We start from the raw sequence: 27,511 nt of genomic DNA on the forward strand, positions 1-27,511 counted from the left end.
CTGTAAATTGTCTTGAAAACATTTTTTTCAGAACCGCTTGTCCCATACGGGGTCACGGGGAGCCGGAGCCTACCCGGCAACACAGGGCTTATTCATTTAGCTGATGATGCTTTTCTGCAGCAAACTACAATGATATATTTGAGTAAATAACTGTATGTGGGTAAATAAGTGTACGTAGATTAACATTGTAAGTTGCTTTGAAGAAAAGCCTCAGCTAAATAAATAAATGTAAATTGGTGTGTAAATGGGTGAATTGTTGCAAGTAGTGTGATTTGAGCCCAGCTGTATAAATGGGTAACTATATAATTGTAACTTGCTTCAAAAAAGCATCAGCTAAATGAATAAATGTAATGTAAATTTTCCATTCTTTCATTTAGTTGCAGCATGTTTGCAAGACAATGTACAGTATTATCTTTGTATGCTAAGAGACTTACAATTGATTACCTGTTTGTACAGGATCACTGGAGTAATTCAGGGTAAGTACTTTGCTCAAGGGCACCATAGCAAGTGCAGAATTCAAACTGGAAACCTTCACCTTGCAAAGAAATACATCTAAAAATGGCTCTGCCTGTACACGTTTTCAATATATTATTGATATGTGTGCATCATCTTATAAATATAGAATAATTCAAGCCAATCCAATAGAAACCAAAATAAACTTGTCCATTATGGGTAATGACAATAAACTGCACACATTCTTTTGGTACAAATTCACTGCTATCTCATACAAGTATTATTTTGTCAATAGCAAAATGTGTTGGGAAAACAATCATGCTGTTTAAAGATGTCAGAGGATCGTCTGTGGTGAAAACTGCAGCTGAACTCATATAATACTGTGACCATCTGTGGGATGGAGGTGGCCTCATGGGCAGGACAGAGGCTCAGTAGAGTAGGTTTTTTCCAAAACAAAGCAAGCCTTTACCAAAGACACAGTCTAAAACTGGGGACATGGCCTCTGAAAGAAGAACGGAAATGTAAGGGGCAGACACAAATGTTCATAACTTCAGGCAAAATCCCACAATACCTAAGGTCAGGAAACACGTCTGTTCCTTGCCAGTTTTCTCCATTCTCCCTGCACCCAGACCCCACACCAAGTGCCATAAATATTTTCCTTCATCATCCCTCTAGGAACATGCGAGTCGCTCTCATTTCCCAGAAGGATTTAGCATGGGTCATTCCCACCCTATACTGTGGTTTCATAAGTAAGCAACCACACCTGTTCAGAATAGGTGTCCAGATCTCTCATCATACTGAACACAAATATTTGATTTATGGGATTGCCTCTGGGGTTGCCATTCAATCCCTGTGTAGCACTGCTCACACCAGATTAGATTTGATCTTAGAGCATCGAGTGCATATTATTTGCAAGAATTACTTGTACCAACTCAAATTACTCCAAGCGTAATTGTCTTTGTAATTAGACAGTTTAGCAATAAAGTCACACTTCAGTTGGTTTGATTTACTTTTGGAGAAATAAACATCCACAGTGTGTGATTATTCTGAGAGCGCAGAGGAAGGAAGTAAGTTTGAATAGAGGGAGCTACAGCTCCTGTGTTTGCTGTTGTTTGTTGCCATCTCCATGGAGACAGCTTTGCCCAGTGATATCATGGTTTGTGCAGCAATTTGCTCATATGCAGAGCACTGCCTCCTGCAAACAAGTTCTGTCCTACCCTCCTTCACTTAGCATAGAAGCATCTGCCTTTTCGCAGTAGAATGAGGTGAATAACAAGGTGACATTTGCTAAATTTACATGGAATCATGTAAAACTGTCAAATTGCTCTCTGTAGTTCACAACATGATGTGGTGGAAAGCTCGGACCAAGCAAATTTCACATTGCACTCTTCCAAGTTCACTTTAAAGAACCACATTTTACCACCGGTGACCTTTTTTTTTTCCCCGGTGTTTAAATCTTTTTAAACTCCTACTTGAGAATACATAGCAAGTACAAACACTTGTGCTTGAAAAAGGGAAGTTCATAAGGTTATTGTGTTGAAATTCTTGCTACTGTGCTTGAAATGTTCTGAACTTTTAACGCCTCTGTTAAACATTAAAATATGATAAAGAGTTGCCAGTTTTATTTTTTCAACATTCTCAGTCTGGGTTTCTTGTTCCACAATTGTTGGCTGTATTTCAGGAAAAAGGTAAAATCCCTTTTTCTGGATCATTTTCTTCTTTATGAACACAGATCTTGCTAAAAGGAACTTGTAAACAGTATTACCAGATCCAGTCAAGTGTTCTCTCATTCCCTTTTTCTCCTTTTTACAGGCACTTTATCAGATAAGCATTTTAACTGTTAATGTTTACATGAAGCCTGAAGAAAATTCCCACCTCATTTTTTGAAGATCTCAAGGCTATGTGGAGAATAAGAATGGAGACAAGAGGAAAGTAGATGTGCATGTAATGCATGCTTTTGTGAATTCATTGCATAGGATCCCTGACATTTCAGACTACAAATTTCTGTGTTATAACTTTTTCACAAGTAAATAAAGGGGAAAGAATTCCTATGCTTCCAGTAGGAATGTGAAGAACTTCATAAATCTAGTGAAGGCTGGAATTTTTTTTTTTTTTTATTAAATATGGGAGAACTTTAAATGCAAGTAGTTTTGACTTCAAGCTGAATTGCTCATGAATTTATTGAAGATAGACAAAGGACACCAGTCCATTAGACAAAGGACTATCTTGTTTCTTGCAATGGTATAAGCAGCCCTCATTATGCAATTAGTGACTTGAATTGAATTTTAAACTCAGACGCATTTGTGGTTTCTGTGACACCTGGATTTTTTTCCCCAAAATACATTTAAGACAATGGCAACTTTTGAGTTGTATGTCATAGCAATTGTGTTTCATGCATAATACAGAACTGTGTATTAGACATGCTTTCTTGCCTGCATAGTGCAGAATGCAGTGTTTCACAATGAGTGTTATGTTTTTCCTGAGCACATATTTTCACCATTTGAGAGAAAGTATTGCCTTGGACTAGCAAAAGCAAGAAAAACCAAAGACTGCTGTTAATAAACCTTTATTTTAGAAAAAAAAGTTAGTGGTAGGTAATGCATAAAAATTGTCTATCAAGATTCAGGTCAGGAATAATATAGTCTTCAGAAATAGCATGAAGAATTATTTTCCAGGTTTTGTTTATATTACTGTAGCAATGCTATACAATTCTTTAAACCCTAAAAGAACCACAAGGTACATAAACATAACAGTTCAAATTATTTTCATTTGACTATTTTAGCATATTACATTTTGATCTATTAAAAGAGGGAAGAGAAAAATACACAAATGGTACATGCTTTCTTTTCTGAACCTGAAAATAACTTCTAGCAAACAGGAAAACTTTCATTGCCTGGACTAAACTATCACTATTGTGACTGTGTAAAGTACAATCTTTACTTGAAGGAGTTAAAATGTATACCTGCATAGTACTGGCTTACAGACAAGTTGCAAGAATATAATTATTTGGAGCTGGCCGGCTCTTCCCTGCCCGATGAGTGTCTAATTGTTAATTATCTGTCGGGGACGCCCATATCCTGTCATGCCTGCTTGGGATGCCCCCTTGTTCGTTCCCATCTGCAACCCAATGACGCTCTGGCCTTCCTTCAGCTGTTCCTCTGAAAAGTCCCTTCGGTTTTCCTGAGCCTTCCTGCATTGACAAATCAGTGAGCGTTGGTTAGAATAGTCAAACATACTGTACAGAACTGCAAGATCCATCATTTGGGTTTTTTTTTTTTTTATCATGTCAGTATCAGTTTACACATCAGATCTATTTGGCATCTTCATATCTCGTAAAATTTAGATTTGCTGCAACATGAACTTCACTCATTGGTTTTAATACTAACTTTTCCAAGCTTGCTTAAAGGTGTGCTGGAATCACCGTTACGATTATTAGTAGAATTATGTTGAATATCAATACATTTTGAACTATTTCTGGAGACACTGAAAAACATTCATTGGAGAAGACACTTCTGATGAAATGAATACCCCATGCACCATACATCCTGGTGATTTTGTGATGCGTTCTTTTGCGTTATGCAACCTAAACAGGAAGCACTCACTTATGGAACCAGTTTGGATCGCCACGGTAATTGCCGTCATCCTTGGTAACTGCCAGAGAGCCGAGAGCCATCAGGGTCCTCTGGACTGCTGCCAAGTCCTTCCCTGTCATAGAGAAAAAAAGGTTTGCAACCGGTCAGCCATCTCTGAACGCTGCAAAAATACTGCAATCTTGATACCGCCAGCAACTGTGCTTTATTAGTGCCGTTTGGCGAGTCAAAGTTACTGTGTGAAAAGCCCTCCAGGTACCACTCTCACTGCTTGTTCTTGTTAGGCTCTGAACTATTGTGACCCTATCCCAGAACCATTGGGCACAAGGCTTGGGGGGTACAGAACCCCAGCTCATAACAGGTTAGCCATACACAAATGTGGGCCATTTAGTGTGTCCAGTTCACTTGAACTGCATGTCTTTGGACTGTGGGAGGAAACTGAAGCATCCGGAGGAAACCCATGCAGACACAGGGAGGAAATGCAAACTACACAGAATGAGCTGGGTTCAAACCTACACTTAAAAACAGCCCAGGCACTATAAGGCAGCAGCATTACCATACTGCAGTGTACCAGGTACTAGTGCCTGGATAATACGGGTCCCAGACAGACAACTCAATGGCAGTTGACTGAGCCCCTATGGAAAGCACACTGGACATTTAGAGAAACACATACCTCTAACACTTCTAATTCCTGAAATCTGCTTTACCACCACTTTGTCCTCACCTTCCCAGAGGTCAACTGTCTGGAACATGTCAGTCTTACTAACACCATAACGCTCTGCTGCATGCAGGAATTGAGATATCTGCTCCATCTGCTTGAAGGCCATAGAAGAAGTTTGGATCTTCTTGATGGGCTTGTTCTGACTGCACAGGCTGTTAATCAACTCACTCAAGACCTATTAGAGAAAATTAAGTTTAGTACTTTCACCAATACAATGCCAGAATTCATCCAAAGTTAGGGGGGTAGCAGTACATGCTCAATAAACTTGAAAGTACAGTGTCTTTATGACCCAGAGTGGATCTGTTTCACTGACACACCCACAGTGCTATAAGGCCTTGTTAACATAGAGTGAAGGTTGCGGGACTCACGCAGCCATCCTTGAGCCACGTCTGGAAGCCGACCCTTCCTGGCTCTGGTCGACCTGCTCCAGAGCCACACTGTGCCACAATCCACTCTGTCAGTCTTTCCTCCAAGTCTGGGTCATATTTCTTCTCAATTTTGCTCTGCACTTCCCGGCTCAGACCATAAGATGGACCTTTGTTGGCCATGGTTGGAGTCTCTTGTCAATACTTGGGCTACAGGAAAGCTAAACTGAACAAATTCAAAGACAGTGGAAAGGGGGAGAGAATTTCATTGAAGTAACAGCACAGCACCATCTTCTCTTATGGTATGCACAAAGACCCTATTTTTACATTGTGTTTCGAAGTCTTTTAAAAACAATTAGAGGTATTCCAATATTTCCAAGGTATAGTTTAGAGAAAAAAATATGGACTGGTTTATGATCACATGAGATATGCTGCTTTGTGATAACTTGGCAAGTGTTTATGGTTTTGAACTCTTGCCTTGCACGCAGGACATGTAGTACCAGTCCAAACATTTGCCTTCTTGAGCTGGAACCTAGTCCCCCCCCCCCCCTTTTTTCTTAACTCAAAAGGTCAGGTAAGTTTCAGCAGGAAGCCACCCTACCTTTCTTTCAGGTTTTTCACCAATTTATTCATGCACTAGTTTACAAGTTTTTTTTTTTTCCCCCCCCAAGCAAGTGTACTTTTAATCATTTTAGATGGGACTTTCACATGCTAAACATCATCCAGTTTTGCAGTATATGGTTGGCTGATGACTGACCATGTTCAAGAACTTAGTATCTTGACATATGTGCCAATTGCCAGTAAGCAGTTCCATCAATTATACATTCCTGCTCACAGCACAGCTTGAAGATATAGCTTTCATATTATGATTAATTTAATTGAAATGCAGACAACATGTAAGCTGCCTGGATTTCTTTCTGTAAAGATCAAATAATTATTTAAACCATTAATGAGTTTACCAAAGGTGTACTTATGTGATCAATAAACATGGTATTATGCATTGCACACTAATTTTTTTTTTTTATAATTAAAGCAAAACAAATGTGACCAAACAGGATTTATGCAATTCTGGTAACATGCATCTAGTATGTACACAAGTGGTTATTTCTCATGGATTGAACATCCTGGAATAACCAGCACTTGCAAGAGTTTTACAAGGACATTGTGGAACAGCCCAAATTCTAATGCAGTGAGAACACTGTATATTGACTGATGAATTTGTGAATAGGGTGGAGGCAGTTTATGTGTATTCATGGTGATGGTATTGAATTGTTCCAGTTGTATAGCTTTGGTTCTCATTTTTCAAGACATGAAACAGTTTGCCTTGTAAGAATATTGCAGTACTGATCTGAATATTGTCATTTTGGTTTTGCTTTAACTGTGTAACTTGGAACACACACACCATCTATCTAGACTCATATAGGAACCAACATACATTGAAATGCCCAACTCCATTACAAGAATCTTTAGAATGAGAAATTTCCACAGCAATATTATCAAAACCCCCTCTAGAAATACACCTCTTGCATTATGACTGAGTAGTAAGGACACAAAATGTGAACACTTTAACCCTTGGGTAACAAAGTGGATTAACCAATGTGAACCAGAGCTGGTCATATCATTGGTTTTGTAACTTTAAAGACATACAGAACACAAACACAAATCAGAAACTACAACAGTGACTGCAAACACTTTTTCCTCCCCAAGCATTGATTACTTGTTACAGCTAGATATACACTGAGCTCAAAGCAACTTAGGCACCTTGCTCACCTTGACATGGTACCTGCCAGAACCACATAGAATGGAGACAAAGTATACCTGGTAGATTAGTCTTTAAGTTTAAGTCTTTGGTCAGTTTTGAGCATTTACAAGAAATAACAACAGAAGGCTCAAGGATCACTGTTATGCTAGATCATGTTTGAACAATATGTTTCACATAAACCACAGTACTATATGTGTGTGTGCCAAGTGTTAAAGCCATGTTTGCAGTTGATGTTCTTTTCTTAGTGACACATGTGACAAATGACAGATTGTAAGCAACCCTTCTTAGGAAGAAGTGTAATAGAGCACTTCCTAAAAATCCCATGTGACAACAAGCATGTCTAGTCCCACAAAGGACTTAGCAGGAGGTGGAAATGGCTAGACTTTAGTTTTTTCAACTGACAGTCTATTCTCAAAAATCACATACATACCCATGCAGCAATCCTCTCAAACACCTAAGAGAAAAGAGCCCCTCAGTCCAAACACAAAAATTTAAAATAAAAAAAAAGATAATCACATGTGGTTTAATCCCAAACTGACCTATATAACAGAACTATCAAGTCCCTCTTTCAAGCAGTGTCCAGTCTTGAGTGTTATTTAAGACTTAATGGCTACACTTGGTGCTTGTTTCTTCTTAATGAGCTTTTCCCCAGGTGTTCCCTAGCCTGTTTTCTGCCACACTATTTAGAGAATGAATTTAAATAATTAGTACTAATTTCTAATTACTTAAAATATTACTAAGACTGTCAGATTGCATTAGGGACCAACACACTAAACAGTTGAGCAAATGAAGAGTTCTCTTTATTTATTTTCAATGTCAACTATAGAGTCCTGAAATTTTGAGTGAAATATTTTTTAAGATTTTTGTGATTTTTTTTACACTGCTTGCATGGTGTTCACAGTACATCCAGAGCCACCAACAGACAGATGTAAAATTTCAAGTGATTATTAGTATTTACTGATTTCCAGGTTTGATTTGTGGCTATGCTTCAGTATTTTATGAGATTGGATGTGATTATCCTTAGCCTGAAACACACACACACCTTTTCAGAACCGATAGTCCCATACGGGATTGCAGGGAACCAGAGCCTACCCAGTAACACAGGGCACAAGGCTGGAGGGGACACACCCAGGACAGGACACCAGTCTGCCGCAAGGCACCCCAAGCGGGACTCGAACCCCAGACCCACTGGAGAGCAGAACCCGGTCTAACCCACTGAGCTACCATTCCCCCTCAATCTTGAAATATTCCTCTATTATTAGATGCACTTCACCCTTTGGACCCAAAGGTTGCAGGTTTGAGCCTCATCTCAGGCTATAGTACCCTTGAGCAAGGTACTTACCCTAAATTGCTCCAGTAGAATTACTCAGCTGTTTAAATGGGTAAATAATTGTAAGTTGCTTTGGAGAAAAGTGTCACCTAAATGAATAAACGAGAGTGATTGGCCTCCTGTGAGGATGGGCAGAAAGTTGCACATCTACTCTCATCTTTGTATGGAGGAGAATGTTCCTGAACTAATTTTGTTAAAAGTGTTTCTATAAAAGGTCCGGGGGTGCGGTGGCGCAGTGGGTTGGACCACGGTCCTGCTGTCCGGTGGGTCTGGGGTTCGAGTCTCGCTTGGGGTGCCTTGCGACGGCCTGGCGTCCTGTCCTGGGTGTATCCCCTCCCCCTCCGGCCTTACGCCCTGTGTTGCCGGGTAGGCTCCGGTTCCCCGTGACCCCGTATGGGACGAGCGGTTCTGAAAATGTGTGTGTGTGTGTTTCTATAAAAGCTTTACACATCCTTTTCTGTATCGTTGTTTAGTTTTTATAATTGTTTTATGTCTTCATAATTTTTGCATAGACTGGCCACTGAATAGGAACACACTGCTGACCTAAAGACTGGTCTCTGCATCAGTCCATGAACTATAGTTAATGCAAACCACATCATTAAGTCTTCTGCGTAACGGACCTGGAACAAATATCTCTGTATCTGACTCTGTTGCTGTTCAACAGTTTACTGTTGCAACATCGGCCGCAACCATTCCAAGCGTAGCTTTCACGGATGGTGGTCATTTTTAGTCTTCCTTGTGGGACTATATTGTAAGTGTATAACATACAGATTTGTGTTTGCAGAAATGGTTCACTGGACCCTTTGTTTTCCCATCATGCAATAAGTAAAAATGGTTTGTGAATAAGACTCAGCATGGTATATACCATATAATGTGTTGATCATAAATTACAGCACTAATAAGCCATCTTAGTCTAACATACTGTTGATAAATTGTGAGCGACCGCCTACTGATTAAGTTGTAAAATAACTCACAGATTGTACACAAATAAGTGCCAAATTAGCAGCGATAAGGAGAAACTGAACTTAGGTCTTTTTCCTGCTCAGCGTGCAATAAAAACACATTTATTTTTAACGTCAAACCTAAAGTCTCTATCGCAGTTCTCTTAATTTCCTGTAAAACTGACTTAGTTTGCCTTCCTTTCCACAATTACAAACTGCAGCAGCTTGTTTCCAGTAAGAGAGGCAAAAACAACGTGATCCACATATCAGTCTAAATGTTAAAAGATTTTTGGGACTTACTTTTCCGAATGTGCTGGAAGATATTCCGCTTTATGTGGCCGTTTGGATCTCCTCTGCGTATATATCTGCTGCCTGTTCTTGGTGTGTCCTGCTCAGTTAGAATCCGCTGTGAAGAAGGAACAAATAGGCCTGAATGACTTCAGCATACTTACATTATCGTGAAGGGAAAGGGGGGAGGATTATGACGTTAAAAGGGCATGTCCTTTTTTTGTCATATCCTCTCAATTTCCTGTCCCTGCCTCTTCCTACTTTCTGCCTCATATTTGTTCAAAAGAAAAAAAAAAAAAAAACTCCTTATTTGGAAAAGGAAAGGAGGGTAGGACTGTGGCCAAAGGGCTTGGTTGGGTCAACTTTGGCACTTCTCCAAACACCCTGTGGAACTGCCCTACCAGAAAAAAAATGTTTAACCAGAGAAGGAGAGGGTGAAGGAGGCAGAAGGAAGTTGACAGACGAAGGAGCGCAATGGTTCTCAGCACAAGTCCTGTGCATCCAAGTTCAAGGTTTATTGTCATAAGTACAAGTGCCACGAAATTCTTGTTTGAGTGCTTCTCCACAGACTATGAACGAAAAACAATAGATAGTACTGCACAAAAACAAAACAATAAATAATGCCAATAGCAATAAATAGCAATATACAGCCAGAGTACTTAAAACTGAGAATACTTAAAGTGACAGTGTAAGTAATGTGCCGATGCGCTTGGAGGGAAAAGTCCAACTCTAGTTACGAAAGGTGGCACATTGTTCAGTGTTGTATACTCTTACGGCAGTGGGGTAAAAGCTGTTCCTGTACCTAGCGGTGTGGGCTCGAATAGATCTGATCCACTTTGCAGACGGCAGAGAAGAGTGCCCATGCGGGGTGACTATGATGGGGTGAGGACGGACTCCACAGCACACCTGTAGAAAGTGGTGAGGACTGTAGTGGACATCCTGGCTTTCTTCAGATGCTTGAGGAAGTGGAGACGTTGATGAGCCTTTTTACTGACTGTGTGTGCCTCTTAAGTCAAATAATTCTGATGAAGTAGAAATGTTTGACCAGTCGGGAAACCATTTAAACATCCTCTTAAAATTTTATGGGAGATCAGCCCTTTAGGAAAGTTTTTGATTTACAAGAAAGGAAACCTAAATTATCCAATTTGTGCCCTTTACCCAAAAGTACTGCACACTCTGGATGGGATGCCAGTCCATTGCATGGCAATCATACACACACACGTAGCCTACATTCTTAAATACGGGCGCTGCAGGGAATTTAGAGCTATCAGTTCTACTGAAAAGTGTCTTTAGACTGTGGATGGAAACCAAAGCACCCAGAGAGAGGGTGAGAACATGCAAACAACAAGGATCAAATCAAATTTGAACCTATTTCTGAACCCAGAGTCCAGGAACCATGAGGCACCAAGAGTACCTGCTGTGCTACCGTGCCACCCTGTAAATAAACATTCCAGGATTAATTTTTGAGACTGAAGAATAGTTGCCACACCTGTCTTACAGTAATACCTTTAATGCATCATTTAAGTTAATGTTATAAGACTAAAGCATGTTATACCTGTTTACAGACAACTTGAAGAAAGACAGTTTTCACATTTTCACATCTTGCAATGTACAGTAGGTAATTTTATGTCAAATTGATGTCATGCAATTATAAGTTAAAAAAAAAAAAGTCTTTATATCCCACAAAAATGCTTTCAACCTTAACACACACACACTTTCAGAACCGCTTGTCCCATACAGGGTCACGGAGCCTACCCGGCAACACAGGGCGTAAGGGGAGGGGACACACCCAGGATGGGACGCCAGACCGCCGCAAGGTACCCCAAGCGGGACTCGAACCCCAGACCCACCGGAGAGCAGGGCCTGGTCCAACCCACTGCGCCACTGCACCACTGTGCCCCCCTCAACCTTAACCTCTAAAATAAATATTCAACAGCTAGAACATGCACACTATAGCCTTTTGGTACCAGTGCCACAAAATATTTTTCTTTTTCAGTGAAGTCAAGTGCTTGTAGTTTTCTCCCTTACCTTGCATTTTATGAAAGCAATCCCTATACTGAGGTTAATTATTTTATTCCTGTTTAAGTAAATTTTAGAAATTGCAACCCTTTGACTCTAATTTGCATGCATTTAAAAAACATAATTACAAGAACTGATTCTGGGAAACTATAACCTAACAGCCAATCATATTTGGCAGAAAATAGCTTTCATTATGGTAATATATGAACTTGAATTCCAGTTCTTTCAACCACTGCCTCTTAAACACTCAGATCTTTGACTGAAATTAAGGTCTAAGTTTTGACCAATCAGTTTTTGCACAAAGTTTGCCTTTATGGGTGCATTAAACAAGGTAAGTGTATAAAGAGGTTTAAAAAATGCCCATTGCTTTGATTGAAGCCTTAGGAAAGGAACCAAATACAATTTGAATTTCTTGCAACAGCTATGTTTTTCTAGTATGGACATTATTTCATTTACACATTGACGCAGAACTGAAGGGTAATAGAACTAACAAGGTGTTGGATCACTATGCCTCAGTCACTCGGCCCATCCTTCTTGGAGCAGTGTCATTCAAGGCCTGAACTCTCTGTAGCAAGGTGGTGGAAAATTCTTCAAGAAATAAATGTGAGTTTCTTTGAAATGTTTTACAGCTACCCATGAATGTTTGGTAAGGGCTTAGATTTTATGATTGTGCTCGAAAGATGTTAGACTTCATTCTGGTTCTCATGAAACCAGCCTTGAATGCATTTCACACTGTGTATGAGGGTATTATTATAGACCATGGAAAATCTTGGAAGAAAGAGGGCAGGGTGCACACAGGGGGAACCTAAATTGGCCTCATTTTCCTTGGCTGATATGTGATCCTGCAAAGCCATCTTTAGATGTAATAAGTGGACCGAGATGGATGGCCACCAGAAATCATAATGTTTCACAAATATTTTGCAACACAGTTTGGGCAAAAGGAATCCTTTGTCCTTCTCTAAAGATAAAGTCTTCTAGCTCTAGGAAAAAATAAAATGTCTCACTCGACTAATAGTTTTCCCATTGCGTGGTTACCCAAGTTTTATAGTCATAATTCCGGGTTATAAATTTTATTTATTGCTTTTAGACACAAGAAGTTTCCAAACAAGTCAACCATAAATATTAGCTTTGTAAAATTCACAACAAACATTTTTGCTGACACCGCTTCACAGGGGGCTTATTCATTTCTATGATATTTTTTCATTGTTTTTAAGGACAGCTTTTCCTCTGTTGTCCATTTCCAATACAGTAATTGACCTTTTCAAGGTTTTTCAATCATAAATCAGATGATAAGCTTGACTTGGGATCCATAACATCAGACATCGAAAATTTTGTGAAGCTTGTACTGTTGTGTTCCCGTTTAGCATGTATATTATCACAGTATTTTTCTGCCAGTTCATTCATTCATTCATTCATTCATTCATTCATTCTCCGTGGCATGCCGTGAAATGTCCTTGGAATAAGTATTTATTTTGTGTAATTCTCCATTGCTGTGCAGAAATATGACCGTGGATATTCCATTGCTTGATTTTATTTTTATATTGTTATAATGCACTACTAATAGCTAATATTCTCTCAGTTAAAAGTTGCAGTTTAACAAAAAATATACATCTTTGCAACAGAATGTTCAACTCAGTTAAAGGCAGCTCAGTGAATTGTTTAAAATGTTTGATATGCTGTTTCTTCTGTATAGAATTCATTTTAATGAAAAACAAAATATTCTACAAATTCACCCTTATAAAATGACTACATTTTAAAACAAGAGTACTGTATTTTGTACATTTTCTGATGATGCATCATTGAGATGTTAACACTGACACTTCGAGAGTTTAAGTAACTTAATATTTAGATCTCTTTTTTCCTAATGTCTCTAGTATGTATGTGTTTTTTCAGGCTGAAATTAATGTCTGGTTAAATCCTACTGGCAGAGGCTTGAAATATTGTAATAAAATATTGTATAATGACATTTATATACAGCTTTTACCTCAGTAACGTATATAATTTTTTTAATGATTTTTTTTTAAATAGCGAAGTTAGTGTCCAGAAAGGTAGGAGTGTGAGACTGCTTCTTCACTTCATTGCTGTTTTTTACTCCTTTTCCTTCATTTTCTTGTCATAGGTGCCCTGTTCCTTGTAGGCAGCCACGTATCCGCTGTTGTCGTGTATGTCTTCCCTGCCAGCCTTGCCTTTACCCTTTCCAGTCTCATCAAAGCGCTCCTTGTGTGACCCTGTGAACTTGCTCGTGTCTGTTAGTCTGTCCACAGCTCCTGTCTTGGCCACTTTCTGAATGGAAAAGGGACAGAAAGACATGCAGAAGGATGAGATGATGGAATCACCTTTTCGTCGTTGACATGTTTATTTACTCTGTTTTGAGGAACCTTAATTCCATAGTTGACACTCACAGTGATTCCCATGTTGGCAGGTTCTTTGCCTGCAATCAAAGCATAAATGAGCTGCAGGGCCTCATCCTGGGCTTTGCCTTTAAAGCGCTTAGGTGCCAGCTCAATCAGGGCCTGGTTGAACTGCTCAAAGGTGATCACCCTTGCGGTCTTTGCCCTGAACAAACAGTTTTATTTTATGCAGTTAAAAAAACCTAAGACATGACATCCCTAAATTTCATGCACATACTAGTACAAACTCATTAAGATTAAATGGGAATCAAACTTCCCAAAGTTATCCAACAGGATTCCTTATATAACCAGTCATTACTGTGAGTCATGTCTGTTTTTATATAAGAATTAAAAATACATTGAAAATAAACTAAATATTGATAATATACACACCCACACACATACGTACATGGAGGACGTTTCTGACTGGCCATTTGGACCGGGTGTAACAATTAATTTCTCCATTCTAAGAAACTGCTATAAGTAGCTGGTCAACAATGTTTTGAGCGTTGACCATTAATGCAAGGGGTCAACCAGCTTGGTGTTCAGATTCCACAGGGAGCATTGATTTTCATATCAGATGAGGTTAAATTATTCAGTCCTCATTAGAAGGATTTTGACTGAATGGCTTAGGGGACTTCAGCTACATTACCTAAATAAAAGCTGCACACATTTAATATAAAATGCAATAAATATATATTTCATACACATATAGATGGGGTGAACAACAATCATATAAGAATCCAAACACCATATAAAAATTTACTCTTGAATTGACTTTTTGTGGCATATGCAAAAAACAGTTACAGTGCTGATTCATATTAAGATCACTACATATTTATGAACCACCAAGTCCTCACTTGACTTTGCTAAAAACGATATCCACATCTGTGCTGGTGACATTCTTGCTATCAATGATGCGACAGTCCTTGCATAACTTTACAAAGTTCTTCCCATTCATTTCCTTCCCAGTGGCCTTAGTGTCTCCATGCACCGCAAATTTCTGGAAGGACTTCTCAACTTCCTCGAGGGTTACAGATGACTCTGCCATCCTAAGAGACAGCATGGAGACACATGAAAGAACTTTGTAAAGTAAATGTACTCAGAAAATGGATCAAAAAGGAAGACAAAATTAAAGTTGCAAAAAAAGGTCAGACAGGAGGAGACAGACATTTGATGGAGGAAAGTGTCAAGGACAAAAGTGATGTGGGAAAGAATTTATAACAGACAACAACCTCTTGTATAGGTGGGTAGAAACTGTACAGGAAAATTATAAGAGGACAGAGGAAAAGTATGTATGGAGAGGACTGACAGGGCACAGATTTTCTTGAACTAATGTTTTGTCATTTGCTTTAATACAATAAATGTAGGTTTGACTTCAGATTCTGTAACATGCTGCAAAATTTAATCCAGAAGAATAAAGAACAGCTACAGTCTTAAGTCCAAGAATGCAGTAGCTCAAGATATCTGTAAAAATTGGTACACTGAACAAAATAAGTTTAGCTTGGATTACAATTTTTTTCTAAAAATAAAAAACTAATTTAGCAGTTCAATGAAAAAGGTTGGAGAACCTGTTGCCGCTTTCCAAATATCTGGCCGTGATTACAACAATCTAGGTGGAAAATGTCAACCCAGTAAGAATAAAACCATTCCACACAATTCCAAAGTAGCAATACACTCACCTATGAACTGTTAGAGACCAAACATTTTTCAGAAGAGTAGAGCACAGAAATTTACATTTATCTGGTGTTTTTCTCCAAACTGACTTATAGTGTTGAAGTTACAATTATTTACCTGGGTAATTTTACTGGAGCAATTTAGGGCAAGTACATTGCTCAAGGATACTACAGCCAGAGGTGAGGCTCAAACCTCCAACTTTCAGATCCAAAGGTAATATCACTAACCACTAAGCTACCAGATCTCCCAAATGAAGATGGGAATTGAACCTGCAATCTTTAGATCCAAAGGCAGTTTCTCTAACCAGTGTACTACCAGCAAATAAACTTAATATGTACAAAATACTAATATCTTTCCTTGTGGAATAATGAAGTGTGTCCATTCTACAACGTTGCATGAAATTATATGAATCCCTTGTGTCCCTTAGTTTTACCATGAAATTGTTATTTAATAAGAACCAACCTTTCTTGTCTGACATAATAGGTGTACAATTACCAATTCCATGTGTTGCTTTAGAGGAAATTGTGTATAGGAGAGAAACAGAAGTAGTGCAGGTGCAAAAATACATGAACCCCAAGTTGCCTTTGTTAAATCGAGCAGGTAGGTAGAATCAACTGTGTAAATCATAATCACATATTTATTCAATAAGTGAGGGGGGTGTGGTGGTGTGGTAGGTTGGACCAGGTCCTGCTCTCTGGTAGGTCTGGGGTTCAAGTCCCCCTTGGGGTGCCTTGTGATGGACTGGCATCCTGTCCTGAGTGTGTCCCCTCCCCCTCCAGCCTTACGCCCTGTGTTGTTGGGTTAGGCTCCGGCTCCCCGCGACCCCGTATGGGACAAGCAGTTCAGACGATGTGGGTATTCAATAAGTTTAACATTTAAATTTCATAAGTTTATTTTAATATTTTATACAAGGATAATGACCATACCCATAGAGTACTTTCAAGTGGCACTGTATGTAAAGCTCTTTGAGGCTGTATGTTGAGAAAGATAAAAATTCATTAATTTATTGTCCAAAACTGTTTGTCCAATGGGGGTGCGGTGGCGTAATGGGTTGGACTGGGTCCTGCTCTTCAGTGGGTCTGGGGTTTGAGTCCTGCTTGGGGTGCCTTGCGACGGACTGGCGTCCTGTCCTGGGTGTGTCCCGTCCCCCTCCGGCCTTACGCCCTGTGTTGTCAGGTAGGCTCCGGTTCCCCGTGACCCTGTATGGGACGAGCAGTTCTGAAAGTGTGTGTGTGTGTGTGTGTGTGTGTGTGTGTGTGTGTGTGTGTTTGTCCAATATTGAGTAATGGTGGTCTTAAGCATATCCCACAGACAGGGAGCTATAGGTTAGTCAGGGTAAACTGATTATGGAGCCCAGTCAATGGTAAGGCTGCCACTCATTCACATACTACACACATGGAATTTAATTCAACAAAAATATACACTGGGCATCACAGTGGGTAGCATGGGTGCCTCCCAGTCCCTGGCTGTGTGACTGGATGTAGGTTTGATCCCCAAGCAGTCTGCGTGGAGTTTGCATGTTCTCCCCACCTTCGTGTGAGTTTCCTCCATGTGCTCCGTTTTCTTCCAGAAGCCCAGAGACACGTTTCAAAGGAGCTGATTACTCTAATTTGCCCATAGTGTGTGACTATGAGTAACTATCCTGCAATGAATTTATGTCCTGTCTGTGATACATAACATAGAGTCCTGTGCTCCAGAAATAGAAATAGGTTTCATACCAGCACAAACCTGCCCTAGGAGTTATTAATAGTGAGTGAGAATTAAGTATTGCATATTTTGTGTATAGACACTTCGTGGCTTTAGTTTTCAAACTGCAACCACTGTCAAATTAGGAAATCATGCTAACACCTTAATATGTTATCCAAAGACCAATCTAATACCTGCAGATATAGAATCTGACTTATGTACTGATGCAGGAGTGCATATATTTTTGACTGTTAGCTTTACTTTTTTATATCACTCTGGCAGAAAAGAAATATATACACACACCCTGGCTAAAACCACTTGTCCCAAGCAGGGTTGCAGCAAACTGAAGCCTAACCCAGGGTACAAGGCTGGAGAGGGAGGGGACACACCCAAGACAGAACACCAGTCCATCACAAGGCACCCCAAGCAGGACTTGAACCCCAGACCCCCTAGAAAACAGCACTGGGCCAAACCCACTGCACCACTACGTCCCCATTGCGAAAAAAATAACGTAGACTAATATTTTAAGTAAAACTAGGGAAACCCAGACAGAAATATAAAGGTTTGCCTTCTGTTTAAATGCACTAGCCACTATCAGTGAAACACTATTAAAGAATTACAAGGCACACCGAATGAATGTTCTACACCAGCGTAATGAAAAACAAAAATATAAGAACAAGAAACATGCTTTTCTGTGGATTATAAAAAAGTTTTAAAGCATGATTAATATTACAATCTACAGAAATGATATGCTACTAATAATAATAAGAAAAGATGTAGATACAAAGACAAAGGAACTAAGAATTTTGAGAATATCGCAACCAATAACAATACATGTCAATAGATGAAACTAGCTGGTATCTACATTCATTGACAGCCGAGCCAAGGTTTGCAGAGAGTCCACTAAAAACTTGAACAGAGGCCCAGAATCAGGATCCTGTGATTCCTAGCAGTAGAGCCTGGAAAAAGGGACTGAGATCAGTGAACGATTAGTCGCCATCTTCCAGACAAGAGGTTGGAGCAGGTTCTCAGAGTTTGCTTTGTGTGTCATAGATGATATCCAACAGTCTCCAGCAGTTCCTTCTGAGTTTGTGTCGCTTGTTAATTGGCTCTTCTGAGTTAAGGAGAAACGAGAGTGAAGGAGATCCCCTGAGTTCACAAACATAGTACATACAGTTCTAACAAACTATCGATTTATAAAAGGGTTCACTGTGTTCAGAGGTGCACCTGGTTAGGAACAATGCCTACGTACGCGGAGGTGCTCAAACAATACTCAGGTGGTACTAAGGGGCCCAATATGTGCTAAGAAATTTGTGCCCTCGTGCAAAACACTGTTGTACTAATCCGTTACTTGCATAACTGTGGCACAATTGTTAGCTTGCACAACTCCGCCATTCAACAACAAAGTATTTTTGCCCACAGGACTGCTATGCTGGGAATTTTTTTCGGTTATCATTCTATTTGGTACAAACTCTTGCTTGCATCTCATTGCCTGACAATGAGAAAAGCCTTGCTCCTTCTGAGATGCTGAAACCCATGTCTGATACCAGCCATTTTCAAAGTCAATTCAGTAACGCTTCTTGTTCATTTCAACATTCAGTCATAACTGGATCTCTTAACCCTGGCTGTATGCTTTATATATGCCATAAGGACTTACCGTGTGTGGAAATATTTTGTGTATGCATGAAATTGCAGGTGTACTTAATATAGTGAGTGTATATTATAATATAATCATTTATAACTTAATACCATGCAATATTTAGCTGTCATCGTGTTTACATAATGTGCATTCTACTATGATTATATTGTTGAATATTATTTTTTTTTTTAATTTTTCAATAAAGTTGCATCTTTGACTGAATGACAAGCATTATAATGTTTGACGCCATTCTAATTCTTCATTTTGCTTTATCAACTGTATTGACATATACAGTATGTAAACCAAAAATGTGTTCTTCCAATGTTTTCTTAAGCTATTTTCATGTGAATATGTATCACTAATGCCAAATTTGGGTTGATTTGCTTGGGAGCATTATGCATTGTTCAGAAATTAAATAAAGTAAGTAGGCGTTAAACTATCAGTTTATCTATCTCTGGGTTTAGAGTATTCATTGGATATTGGGTACAGACTGGCTGAGATATAGACCACAGTGAATCCTCTTGGCTTTCCAGGCCATTTTTTTCTCCATTACTCAGATTGAAGTGCTGCCAAAATGTGACTGCTACATTAGTGAAATGAAATTATGGGAAGGGTGTGGCTTTGAAAGAAAGAAAGAAAGAAAGAAAGAAAGAAAGAAGAGCAGTCTGGGAAAGTGTACACTCAAAGCTTCAATATGTTTTGAATTCCAGCTTTTTAAAACTGTTATGACTCATATTCATTTATACTATGTATTGGATTTCTTTAAGTGACTAAACAAAAGGATGGCAAAAACCAATAGAATCCTTTAATAATAACATTTTTCCCCTTTACATTTTACTCATAACATATATCACTGCATAACTGTACTTTACTTATCAAAAACATATCTTAATAAAGGCAAAAAAATCTATAAAAAAGTAATAAGATAAGAAAGCTAAGTCCAATATTTTATGTTTTCAGTTATGAAGCCATATCTAAAAATAAATCAGCCCACGTATTTTCATACTTTCAGTAGGACAATGCTACACTATATACACTTCCTAATAAACATATATTATACATAACATAAATATAGTTTCATATAAATGCAAGGAAAGACACGTAAACACTCATGTCAACATAAACACTTACGTCAACAGCTGCCTTAAACACCGTCTGCCAAAGACAATTTCCAAAACAGTTCCAGCACATATGATTTACAAGTTAATTTTCCAAAATAGTTGATAAATGCAAAATAAAATTTGGATTAGATTATCATCATTATACCATATCATTGCCAGTAGGAAATTTCATGTGGCTCTGTGATACAGAATACAGGAAATATGGCATTTAGCAGCTGTATTAGTTAAACCTTCAACTCTGGATAACAAAGGGGTTTAATCAGTGTAGGAATAACGATATAAAGCATAATGGAACAAATGACAATGGCTTATGATTAAAAAATAAGGTCTGAACAATGCACATTTACTGTCTTCAAGGCCTATGATAACAGCAGCATGCTGTTATAGAAGGATCCTTATTTGAGCATCAGTAAAGCAATTCAGTTTACCGTGTTTGAAGCTTACAGTACCTGAGAGGTGTTTCTGCAGGGAAGGATGCAGGGATGCTTTTGTAAGCCCTCAGTGTGTCTTGAGCTCCCCTCGCCTTGTGTGTGTAGGAAGCGAAGGGAGAAAGCACAGCCCAGTACTAACAATGACATCACTCGCAGTCTCTCTCACCTCACACACACACGCACACACACACACACACACACACACACACACACACACACACACACATACACACACTCCCTGGCACGGTGCTCCCTCTGGACACACCCAGCATCTGTCCTCTCACACCAACAAGAGGCCTTGTGTCTTTGCACCATCACATCATCATTACTCTAATATGCAGAAATGACAGCGCTGCTGAGAAGGACATGGGCATGGCTTCTAAACATGAGGAAAGTTAAATATAAAAAAGGGGAAGGATTGATTTGTTTTTTTTTTTCTTTTCCCCTAAATATTTAATTAGCTTTTGGGTGATTTGTCCTTCCATCACTGTGTAAGCTGTCTGCACAACTGAAGTAATAATGCCATTTTTACTTGGATTATATGGATTTTTACTTGGAAATATGGATTGAAGGGAATGATGAAGCATGAATTGATGCAGCCGTCTAGATGTTACATTAGTGCTGCATTCGCAGGTTAAAAAGGCGCCTGACTGAATGCTGCTGTTACAATGTAACTAAACGGGGCCAACCGGGCCACAGCAGTAAATGTTTAGTTACAAACATTAGCTCGCACACACGGTATATTAAAAAAATAAAAAATGTCAACCCACTTAACTTAGCAGGCTCGCTGGAAAAAGTACGAGCCAAAAAAGACATGATGTGTTTATTCCGTATGTCTTAGGTTTTCTATAAACATAAATGAGGAAAGGTTACGTACATGATTTTCAAAGTAATACAGACACACAGTCAGAGAATGTACCGTTTTTAATGCTTCTCCCAGAAGAAAATATAAATGCGATTTTTAAGTCCGCGAAAGGTCTTCCCACGTGATGTGAGTAAAACACACAAGGATTCGTTTGACACGAAAACTCTGTTCTTCTTTTCTTGTGACGGTGAGTGTAGCCACAGCAATAAAAAATTAATCTGCATTTGTAGACGCTTTTCGCCAAAGCGACGTACATCTCAGAAAATACGAGTTCATTACATCAGCATAACAACAACTTGAATATGTTTACTGAATAAAAACAAATAACTATACTATACAGCAATAACACTTAACAGTTGAGTTTAGTGACTACAATATCACTGACACACCGGAGAGGAACACGTAGAAGAACGTAGTAAGGAAGGTTTTTAATCTAATACTTTTATTTCGAAGTTACCAATTTATACTTTTACAAACACTGCCAGTTATACTCAGGCTTGCTTCAGTACTGAATACGCAGTGAGGTACACATTTTTGATAGAAGCGCTTCAATTTAAATATTAATCGCTCTTTTCATTCATTTTATTTTGACAGCATTTTCATCACATCCTCGTAATTTTCTAGAATTCCTTTATTTTCAGCCATTTAAATTTAACTTCAATCTAATGTAGCTTTAAGTTCACAAAATGTTTAAATGCACCTTACGTAAATAAACGTGACAAACATGCTCTCCAGTCTATTAAACCAATGATTACGGATGTTTTGAAGATTAATTACGTATCGACGAGCAATTTCGTCACCGAGACGAAATGAAGAGACAACCGCTGCAAAAAGTGACTGACGAGTCACTTTTGGATCTGATTGGCCGCATAAGAAATTATTGACGAATTTTTGTACCAATTGATTTGTTGACTCCTCCCACTTTAGACGGTTTCCGTTTTGTTGAGTTCCGGGCTGTAGTCGTGACGTCAGGGTCACGTGACGAAGTGCCGATCCGCCTCTTCGCCAGTTCCAGCTAGTGAACTAGGAACTAGTTTTCCATAGAAATATCTGTGAAATGAATAAAGTGATAAATACAGAGTTGCAAAGATCTACTGAGGAGAAGCTGAGGAAGTTCCAGAAATTACGAGGTAAACCGTGCCAAGTTTTTGTTTAACTTTTTTGGCAGATATTAATTACTTTCAGGTTAGATGTGATGATGATGGAGACCCAGCCAGGCACGAGCTCGGTTTGTTTACGGAACAACATTGTGCATTAATTGGTTTTGGACAATTGTCTAATTTTGACAGTTACATTTTCTAAATTAGTGACGAATGAAGTGCCTTTTTATGCAAGTCTCTCCGACACTGACAATAAATAGAGTGATATAAGAAGTGAGCAGCCTCCTCCTGTACACTTAGCCACCTGTCAGTGTCAGTGTCATCATTCAAATTCTGAACAGAAGAAGAGTCCAAATTCAAACCAGACTGAGCAGTCAGTGCTGATCTGCTTCTATTCACGTCTTACCCTGTCGGTGATGAATGTCTTTATTTACTTTTCCTGTATATTTTCTTTTCTATCTATCTATCTATCTTCTCTGTATATTCCCTTGGCATGTAAATTGTTGTTTGTTCTAAAATTTGGATGGTTCCATGTTTTCTGTATGATCGCAACTTCTAATTGCTGCATTTTTGTCAGTAAAGTTTGTTCACAACAAAAGAGTGATTGCTGGGAACCTTACCATGCACTATGTCTGTAGGCCACGAAGTACGAACGGGGGAATTCTGGGATGTGGTTGTCGTCACGGCGGTGGATGAGGAGCAGAAGCGGGCTTTTGAGGCGCAGATCTCCGGCAAACTGCGGAGGAAGGAGCTTCCCCTCGGCGTTCGCTACCATGTGTTCGCTGACCCCCCAGGCCCTAAAATAGGTACGTCCTTCACAAGAGGTAGTTTCCTATGAAAGCAGTGCACGGACAAATTTGTCAAAATGCACCTTTATTCACTTCTAGGAAATGGAGGATCTACACTGTATGCCCTGCGCCACCTTGAGACAGAGTATGGGCAGAGACTCAGTGGGTTTAGAATCATTTTGATTCATGCTGGTATGTACGATTACTCTCCTCAGTCATTCTTTGTGTGTACAGGAATTAGTAAGAAGTTTAGGAAAAACTTAAAGTCAGTGCTTGAGTTTAGTTTTAAAACAGTTGAATGCTAGTAAGGGGCAGGAGGGTGGCACAGCAGGTAGCACTGGTACCTCAAAGTTGCTGGGCTGCAGGTTTTAATGTAATTTGAATCCAGCTCGGTTTGTGTTGTGTTTTAATGTTCTCCATGTTTTTGTGAGTGCTCCCATTTCCCCCCGACATGGACCCGTGCAACCCTGTACTGAAAAATCGATTTGTAAAAAATTTTCTGTGCTGTTACAGGAGGACTGAGTCAAAGACTGCCAAATGCTAGTGCCCTAGGAAAGATCTTTCTTGCCTTGCCTCTTGGTGATCCAGTGTTCCAGATGCTAGAGCTCAAACTGGCCATTTATGTGGACTTCCCTTTGTACATGAAGCCAGGAATTGTGGTGACCTGCGCGGATGACATTGAACTCTACAGCATCTCAGAAACGGAGAACATTGCATTTGATAGGTCTGGGTTTACCGCCTTAGCCCACCCTTCGTCTCTGTCCATCGGAAGTACTCATGGAGTGTTTGTACTGGAACCAGAGAAGAAATCCAAAATTTGCCAAATGGAATATAGGTCTTGTTACCGCTTTCTGCATAAACCAAGCATCGATGAAATGCACTCAAGCGGCGCTGTTTGCAACAAAGCTGCTGAAATTGTAGCTTTGAATGATTCTGAATTTGTTTACACTGACAGTACGTATTATGTGGACCACACAACAACAGTAAGGTTGCTTGCTTTACTGAAAGTTATTGAACCTTTGTGCTGCGAGATTGATGCTTATGGTGATTTCCTCCAGGCTTTGGGTCCTGGGGCTACATCAACATACACCCAGAATTCTGCCAACGTGACAGAGGAAGAAAACAATCTCATACAAACCCGGCAAAAGATATTTCATGAGCTTCAGGGGATGCCTCTTAATGTCATTCTTCTCAATAACTCAAAATTCTATCATGTAGGCACTACAAGAGAGTATCTTTTTCATTTCACCAAGGATCATAACCTTAGGGCTGAGCTTGGACTGGTTTCCAATGCCTTCAGCATCTGTCCAAGGGAAATAAAAGGTAGTTGCATAATGCATAGCGTTGTCCACCCTAGCTGTGATATAGCCTCAGGCTCAGTGATAGAATACTCCAGGCTGGATGCCAATGTTACAGTGGAAAAAGGGACCATCATCAGTGGTTGCCAGATAGGCAATGGTTTCAGAGTACCCTCTGGAGTGTTCATGCACTCACTGAGTGTCAGCATCAGTGGTGCCACCACCTTTGTCACTGTCTCATTTGCAATAGAGGACAATCTTAAACAAAGTTTGACAACCCCAAAGGAAATAAACAAGCTACATTATTTTGGAGTTAGTCTGGAGAAGTGCCTTGACCACTGGGGCATTAGTGTAGAAGAGCTGAAGTTTTCAGGTGACAGACATAGCTTTAGTTTATGGAATGCCAGGATCTTCCCACAGTGCTCTGATCTGAGCAGTTCCTTTGAAATGTCATTGCAGATGATTTATGCTTTACGTGGTAATTCCAACTTCAGATTTCCCAAAGATGTCAAATTGTTATCTTTGCAGGAGATCTTGAAAAACAAGAACTTGGAAGAGATGCTGAAGTTCAGACAGGATCTATACAATGACATATCTGAAAATCAGCTTGGACACAGTTGAATTATTTGGAATTTGATAGATTTTTAAATAGCATCTGCCTCTGCATGACTGCAGCAGTGTGGTTATTTTTTGATACATGTATAAAAACCCCAATTTAGAACTTTGGGAAAAGTTTCTCAGTGATGCTAGGTTCTATTATTTGCATTTTTGGAAAATGTTCTGTTACTTCCTAAACTTTAGCTGGTTATCAAAATTGACTTGTGACATACCAATGTGTCTCCAGTGGCTGAATGTCAGACAGTAAGGGGTGGGCTTAGAGTTTAATTTTCAATATAAATGAGAGGGTGGAGCAACTTCCACACAAAAGGGCAGCGCTGATCTACAACAGCACAGCTGCTCAGACTTCCACAGTCCAGTCTCCACTTGTCTCTGTCAGTCTACTTAAGCACCTCAGGTACTCAGGTACCCGGGCTGCTTTTGGTCCTCGTGTCCAACACGGATGCAGCCGATAATCCTAGGGGTAGGTGTGGTCTTGCACACCACAGCTTGATATGTGGGTGTTCTTGTCTTACCTTTGAGCTGCTTCATCTTGCAGTGTTTATTATATTAATATGAGGGGGAAAGGTGACAAAATGATGACTTGTAGTAATGGTACTTTTTTTTTTTTTTTTTTTAACCTTTTGGAAAATACAGCAATGGGGTCATGTATTTTTTCTGCATGCTTTTGTTGGCTTTGGAAATAAATGGAGGATTTTTTTTTTTTTTAAAAAACTAGAATGAAGATGCAGGGACCACTGATTGCTACTGATACTACTCAAAGAAACTGTAAATTAGCTTTTTTATTAATCACCGATGCAGTTTTAACAAAAACAGTTTTTAAATACAATTTTTCACAATTTTAGTGAATAATTTGTATTGGCCTAGGTAATGAACAATTTTTAGATGACAAAAGATTTCATGCTGTTCATAATAATATAGCTTTATTATATAGAATCAATAAAAAGTCTTTACATTTAAGAATAAGATCACAAATGCCATACAGCAACATACAACATATTCAAAAAGGACACAAACTTTGATAAATTAATTTGTAAATTACATTCCCATTTTCCACTACACAAAAGTGAGGGTATTGAACAAACCACTGAAAATAACATGCTTTCTTTAGATACATTTACTCTTTAAACATTAAGTGTCATAAATGGTTTTGAAAGGAAAAGTTTGAAAAGTAATTAAGAGAAGTATGTTTTCCTGCCGATTACTGTAATATGGTACATGCCCATGACTGCAACTGTACCAGTGTAACAATCTACTAAAATTGATGTTAACTATTAAATGGGACAACTTCAAGAACTGAAATTAAGATCTGAGGCCTACCACTGGTGACTAAATAAGACTGACAATCAGCATTTAAAAATGAAATTTTAGCATTTCATGCCACTGAAGAAATCAGTGTACATGTATGTGGAATGAATTACATAAGTGAATACCTGCAGTGATTCAGTTTAAGTTTATTTTTATATTAAAAAAAGTGTTTCTGCCTCTCCCAGTGTCTGTCTGCTTTCATTTAGTAAGAAAGTGTCCTTGTAGGGTGGCACGGTGGCGCAGTGGGTTGGACCACAGTCCTGCTCTCTGGTGGGTCTGGGGTTCAAGTCCCGCTTGGGGTGCCTTGCGACAGACTGGCGTCCTGTCCTGGGTGTGTCCCCTCTCCCTCCGGCCTTACGCCCTGTGTTGCTGGGTAGGCTCTGGTTCCCCCGTGACCCCGTATGGGACAAGCGGTTCTGAAAATGTGTGTGTGTGTGTGTGTGTGTGTGTTTCTTGTTGCACGATATGAATAATTCAGGTAAAGATGAGGGAACCTGAAAGTATAAAAATGGATACTAATACAATCAAAAGGTACTGTACTTAAAGATTTTTCCTCAGCAACCAGCTATTTAAATACATTTTAAGTTACATAACTGAAATGAGCAAAACTGCCTAATAAAATAACATATGCACATTAAACTTACAGAATTTGTTCAGATTCTGAGAACTATTGAAATATTTGAATGATACCAAATTCAAAACTTGGTCGTGTAATAATACTTGCTGGGGTGGACATACCAATAGAAATACCAAATAAAAATAAACTTTGTAAATACTAGGTCACATTTGTCACTCCTAATATACAGGTAAGCTGTATTAACTTTTTCTGCTTGAAATCTTGGTCGAAGGCAACTTCCAAGCTTGATACTAAGCTACTTACAATGATGTACCCGATTATACAGCTCAAGAATCTATCGATCTATCTATCCATCCATCCATCAGTGCAAGGTAAGTACCTTTCTTAAGGGAACTACAGCAGGAGGTGGGATTTCAACTAGGCTTCTTCAAGAGGAAGATGACTTCTCTAACTACTATAGTACCTGCCACTAACACAGTAACATTCTGAGGACTGAACCTGGCCTGGAGTGAAAGAGTGGCACTACTGATATGATACTGACATG

The 27,511-nt window shown here is 39.2% G+C and overlaps 3 protein-coding genes across 3 annotated transcripts; 1 reads left to right on the forward strand and 2 right to left on the reverse strand.

The window, feature by feature from the left end:
- Positions 1–3,029: 3,029 nt before the first annotated feature.
- LOC108934249 (transgelin-like) lies at positions 3,030–9,641 on the reverse strand. The gene is made up of 5 exons (XM_018751824.2): positions 9,463–9,641; positions 5,133–5,355; positions 4,768–4,939; positions 4,056–4,158; positions 3,030–3,643 (listed from the first exon to the last, which is right to left on the reverse strand). The coding sequence occupies exons 2-5, from the start codon at positions 5,310–5,312 to the stop codon at positions 3,496–3,498; spliced, it is 603 nt and encodes a 200-aa protein (XP_018607340.1). The 5' UTR covers positions 5,313–5,355; positions 9,463–9,641; the 3' UTR covers positions 3,030–3,495.
- Positions 9,642–11,918: 2,277 nt separating this feature from the next.
- LOC108934250 (tubulin polymerization-promoting protein family member 3-like) lies at positions 11,919–20,557 on the reverse strand. The gene is made up of 4 exons (XM_018751825.2): positions 20,432–20,557; positions 14,720–14,911; positions 13,872–14,025; positions 11,919–13,752 (listed from the first exon to the last, which is right to left on the reverse strand). Exons 2-4 carry the CDS (start codon positions 14,908–14,910, stop codon positions 13,558–13,560), a joined length of 540 nt encoding a protein of 179 aa, XP_018607341.1. The 5' UTR covers position 14,911; positions 20,432–20,557; the 3' UTR covers positions 11,919–13,557.
- A 1,714-nt stretch (positions 20,558–22,271) lies between these two features.
- fpgt (fucose-1-phosphate guanylyltransferase) lies at positions 22,272–25,871 on the forward strand. The gene is made up of 4 exons (XM_029250758.1): positions 22,272–22,408; positions 23,017–23,184; positions 23,266–23,358; positions 23,680–25,871. The coding sequence occupies exons 1-4, from the start codon at positions 22,336–22,338 to the stop codon at positions 25,083–25,085; spliced, it is 1,740 nt and encodes a 579-aa protein (XP_029106591.1). The 5' UTR covers positions 22,272–22,335; the 3' UTR covers positions 25,086–25,871.
- The last annotated feature ends 1,640 nt before the right edge of the window (positions 25,872–27,511 follow it).

The sequence above is a fragment of the Scleropages formosus genome, chromosome 4, assembly GCF_900964775.1.
Source record: "Scleropages formosus chromosome 4, fSclFor1.1, whole genome shotgun sequence".
NCBI lineage: Eukaryota > Metazoa > Chordata > Actinopteri > Osteoglossiformes > Osteoglossidae > Scleropages > Scleropages formosus.

Coding starts and splice junctions, on each gene's coding strand:
- LOC108934249 (XM_018751824.2), bottom strand. CDS start 5,312: ATGGCCAACAAAGGTCCATCTTATGGTCTGAGCCGGGAAGTGCAGAGC. Junction 4,940..5,132: donor CGTGGCTCAAGGATGGCTGC/GTGAGTCCCGCA, acceptor TTTCTCTAATAG/GTCTTGAGTGAGTTGATTAA. Junction 3,644..4,055: donor GATCCAAACTGGTTCCATAA/GTGAGTGCTTCC, acceptor TTGTCAATGCAG/GAAGGCTCAGGAAAACCGAA.
- LOC108934250 (XM_018751825.2), bottom strand. CDS start 14,910: ATGGCAGAGTCATCTGTAACCCTCGAGGAAGTTGAGAAGTCCTTCCAG. Junction 14,026..14,719: donor ATCGTTTTTAGCAAAGTCAA/GTGAGGACTTGG, acceptor CTGTTTGTTCAG/GGCAAAGACCGCAAGGGTGA. Junction 13,753..13,871: donor CTGCCAACATGGGAATCACT/GTGAGTGTCAAC, acceptor TTTTCCATTCAG/AAAGTGGCCAAGACAGGAGC.
- fpgt (XM_029250758.1), top strand. CDS start 22,336: ATGAATAAAGTGATAAATACAGAGTTGCAAAGATCTACTGAGGAGAAG. Junction 22,409..23,016: donor GAAGTTCCAGAAATTACGAG/GTAAACCGTGCC, acceptor CTATGTCTGTAG/GCCACGAAGTACGAACGGGG. Junction 23,359..23,679: donor AATCATTTTGATTCATGCTG/GTATGTACGATT, acceptor GTGCTGTTACAG/GAGGACTGAGTCAAAGACTG.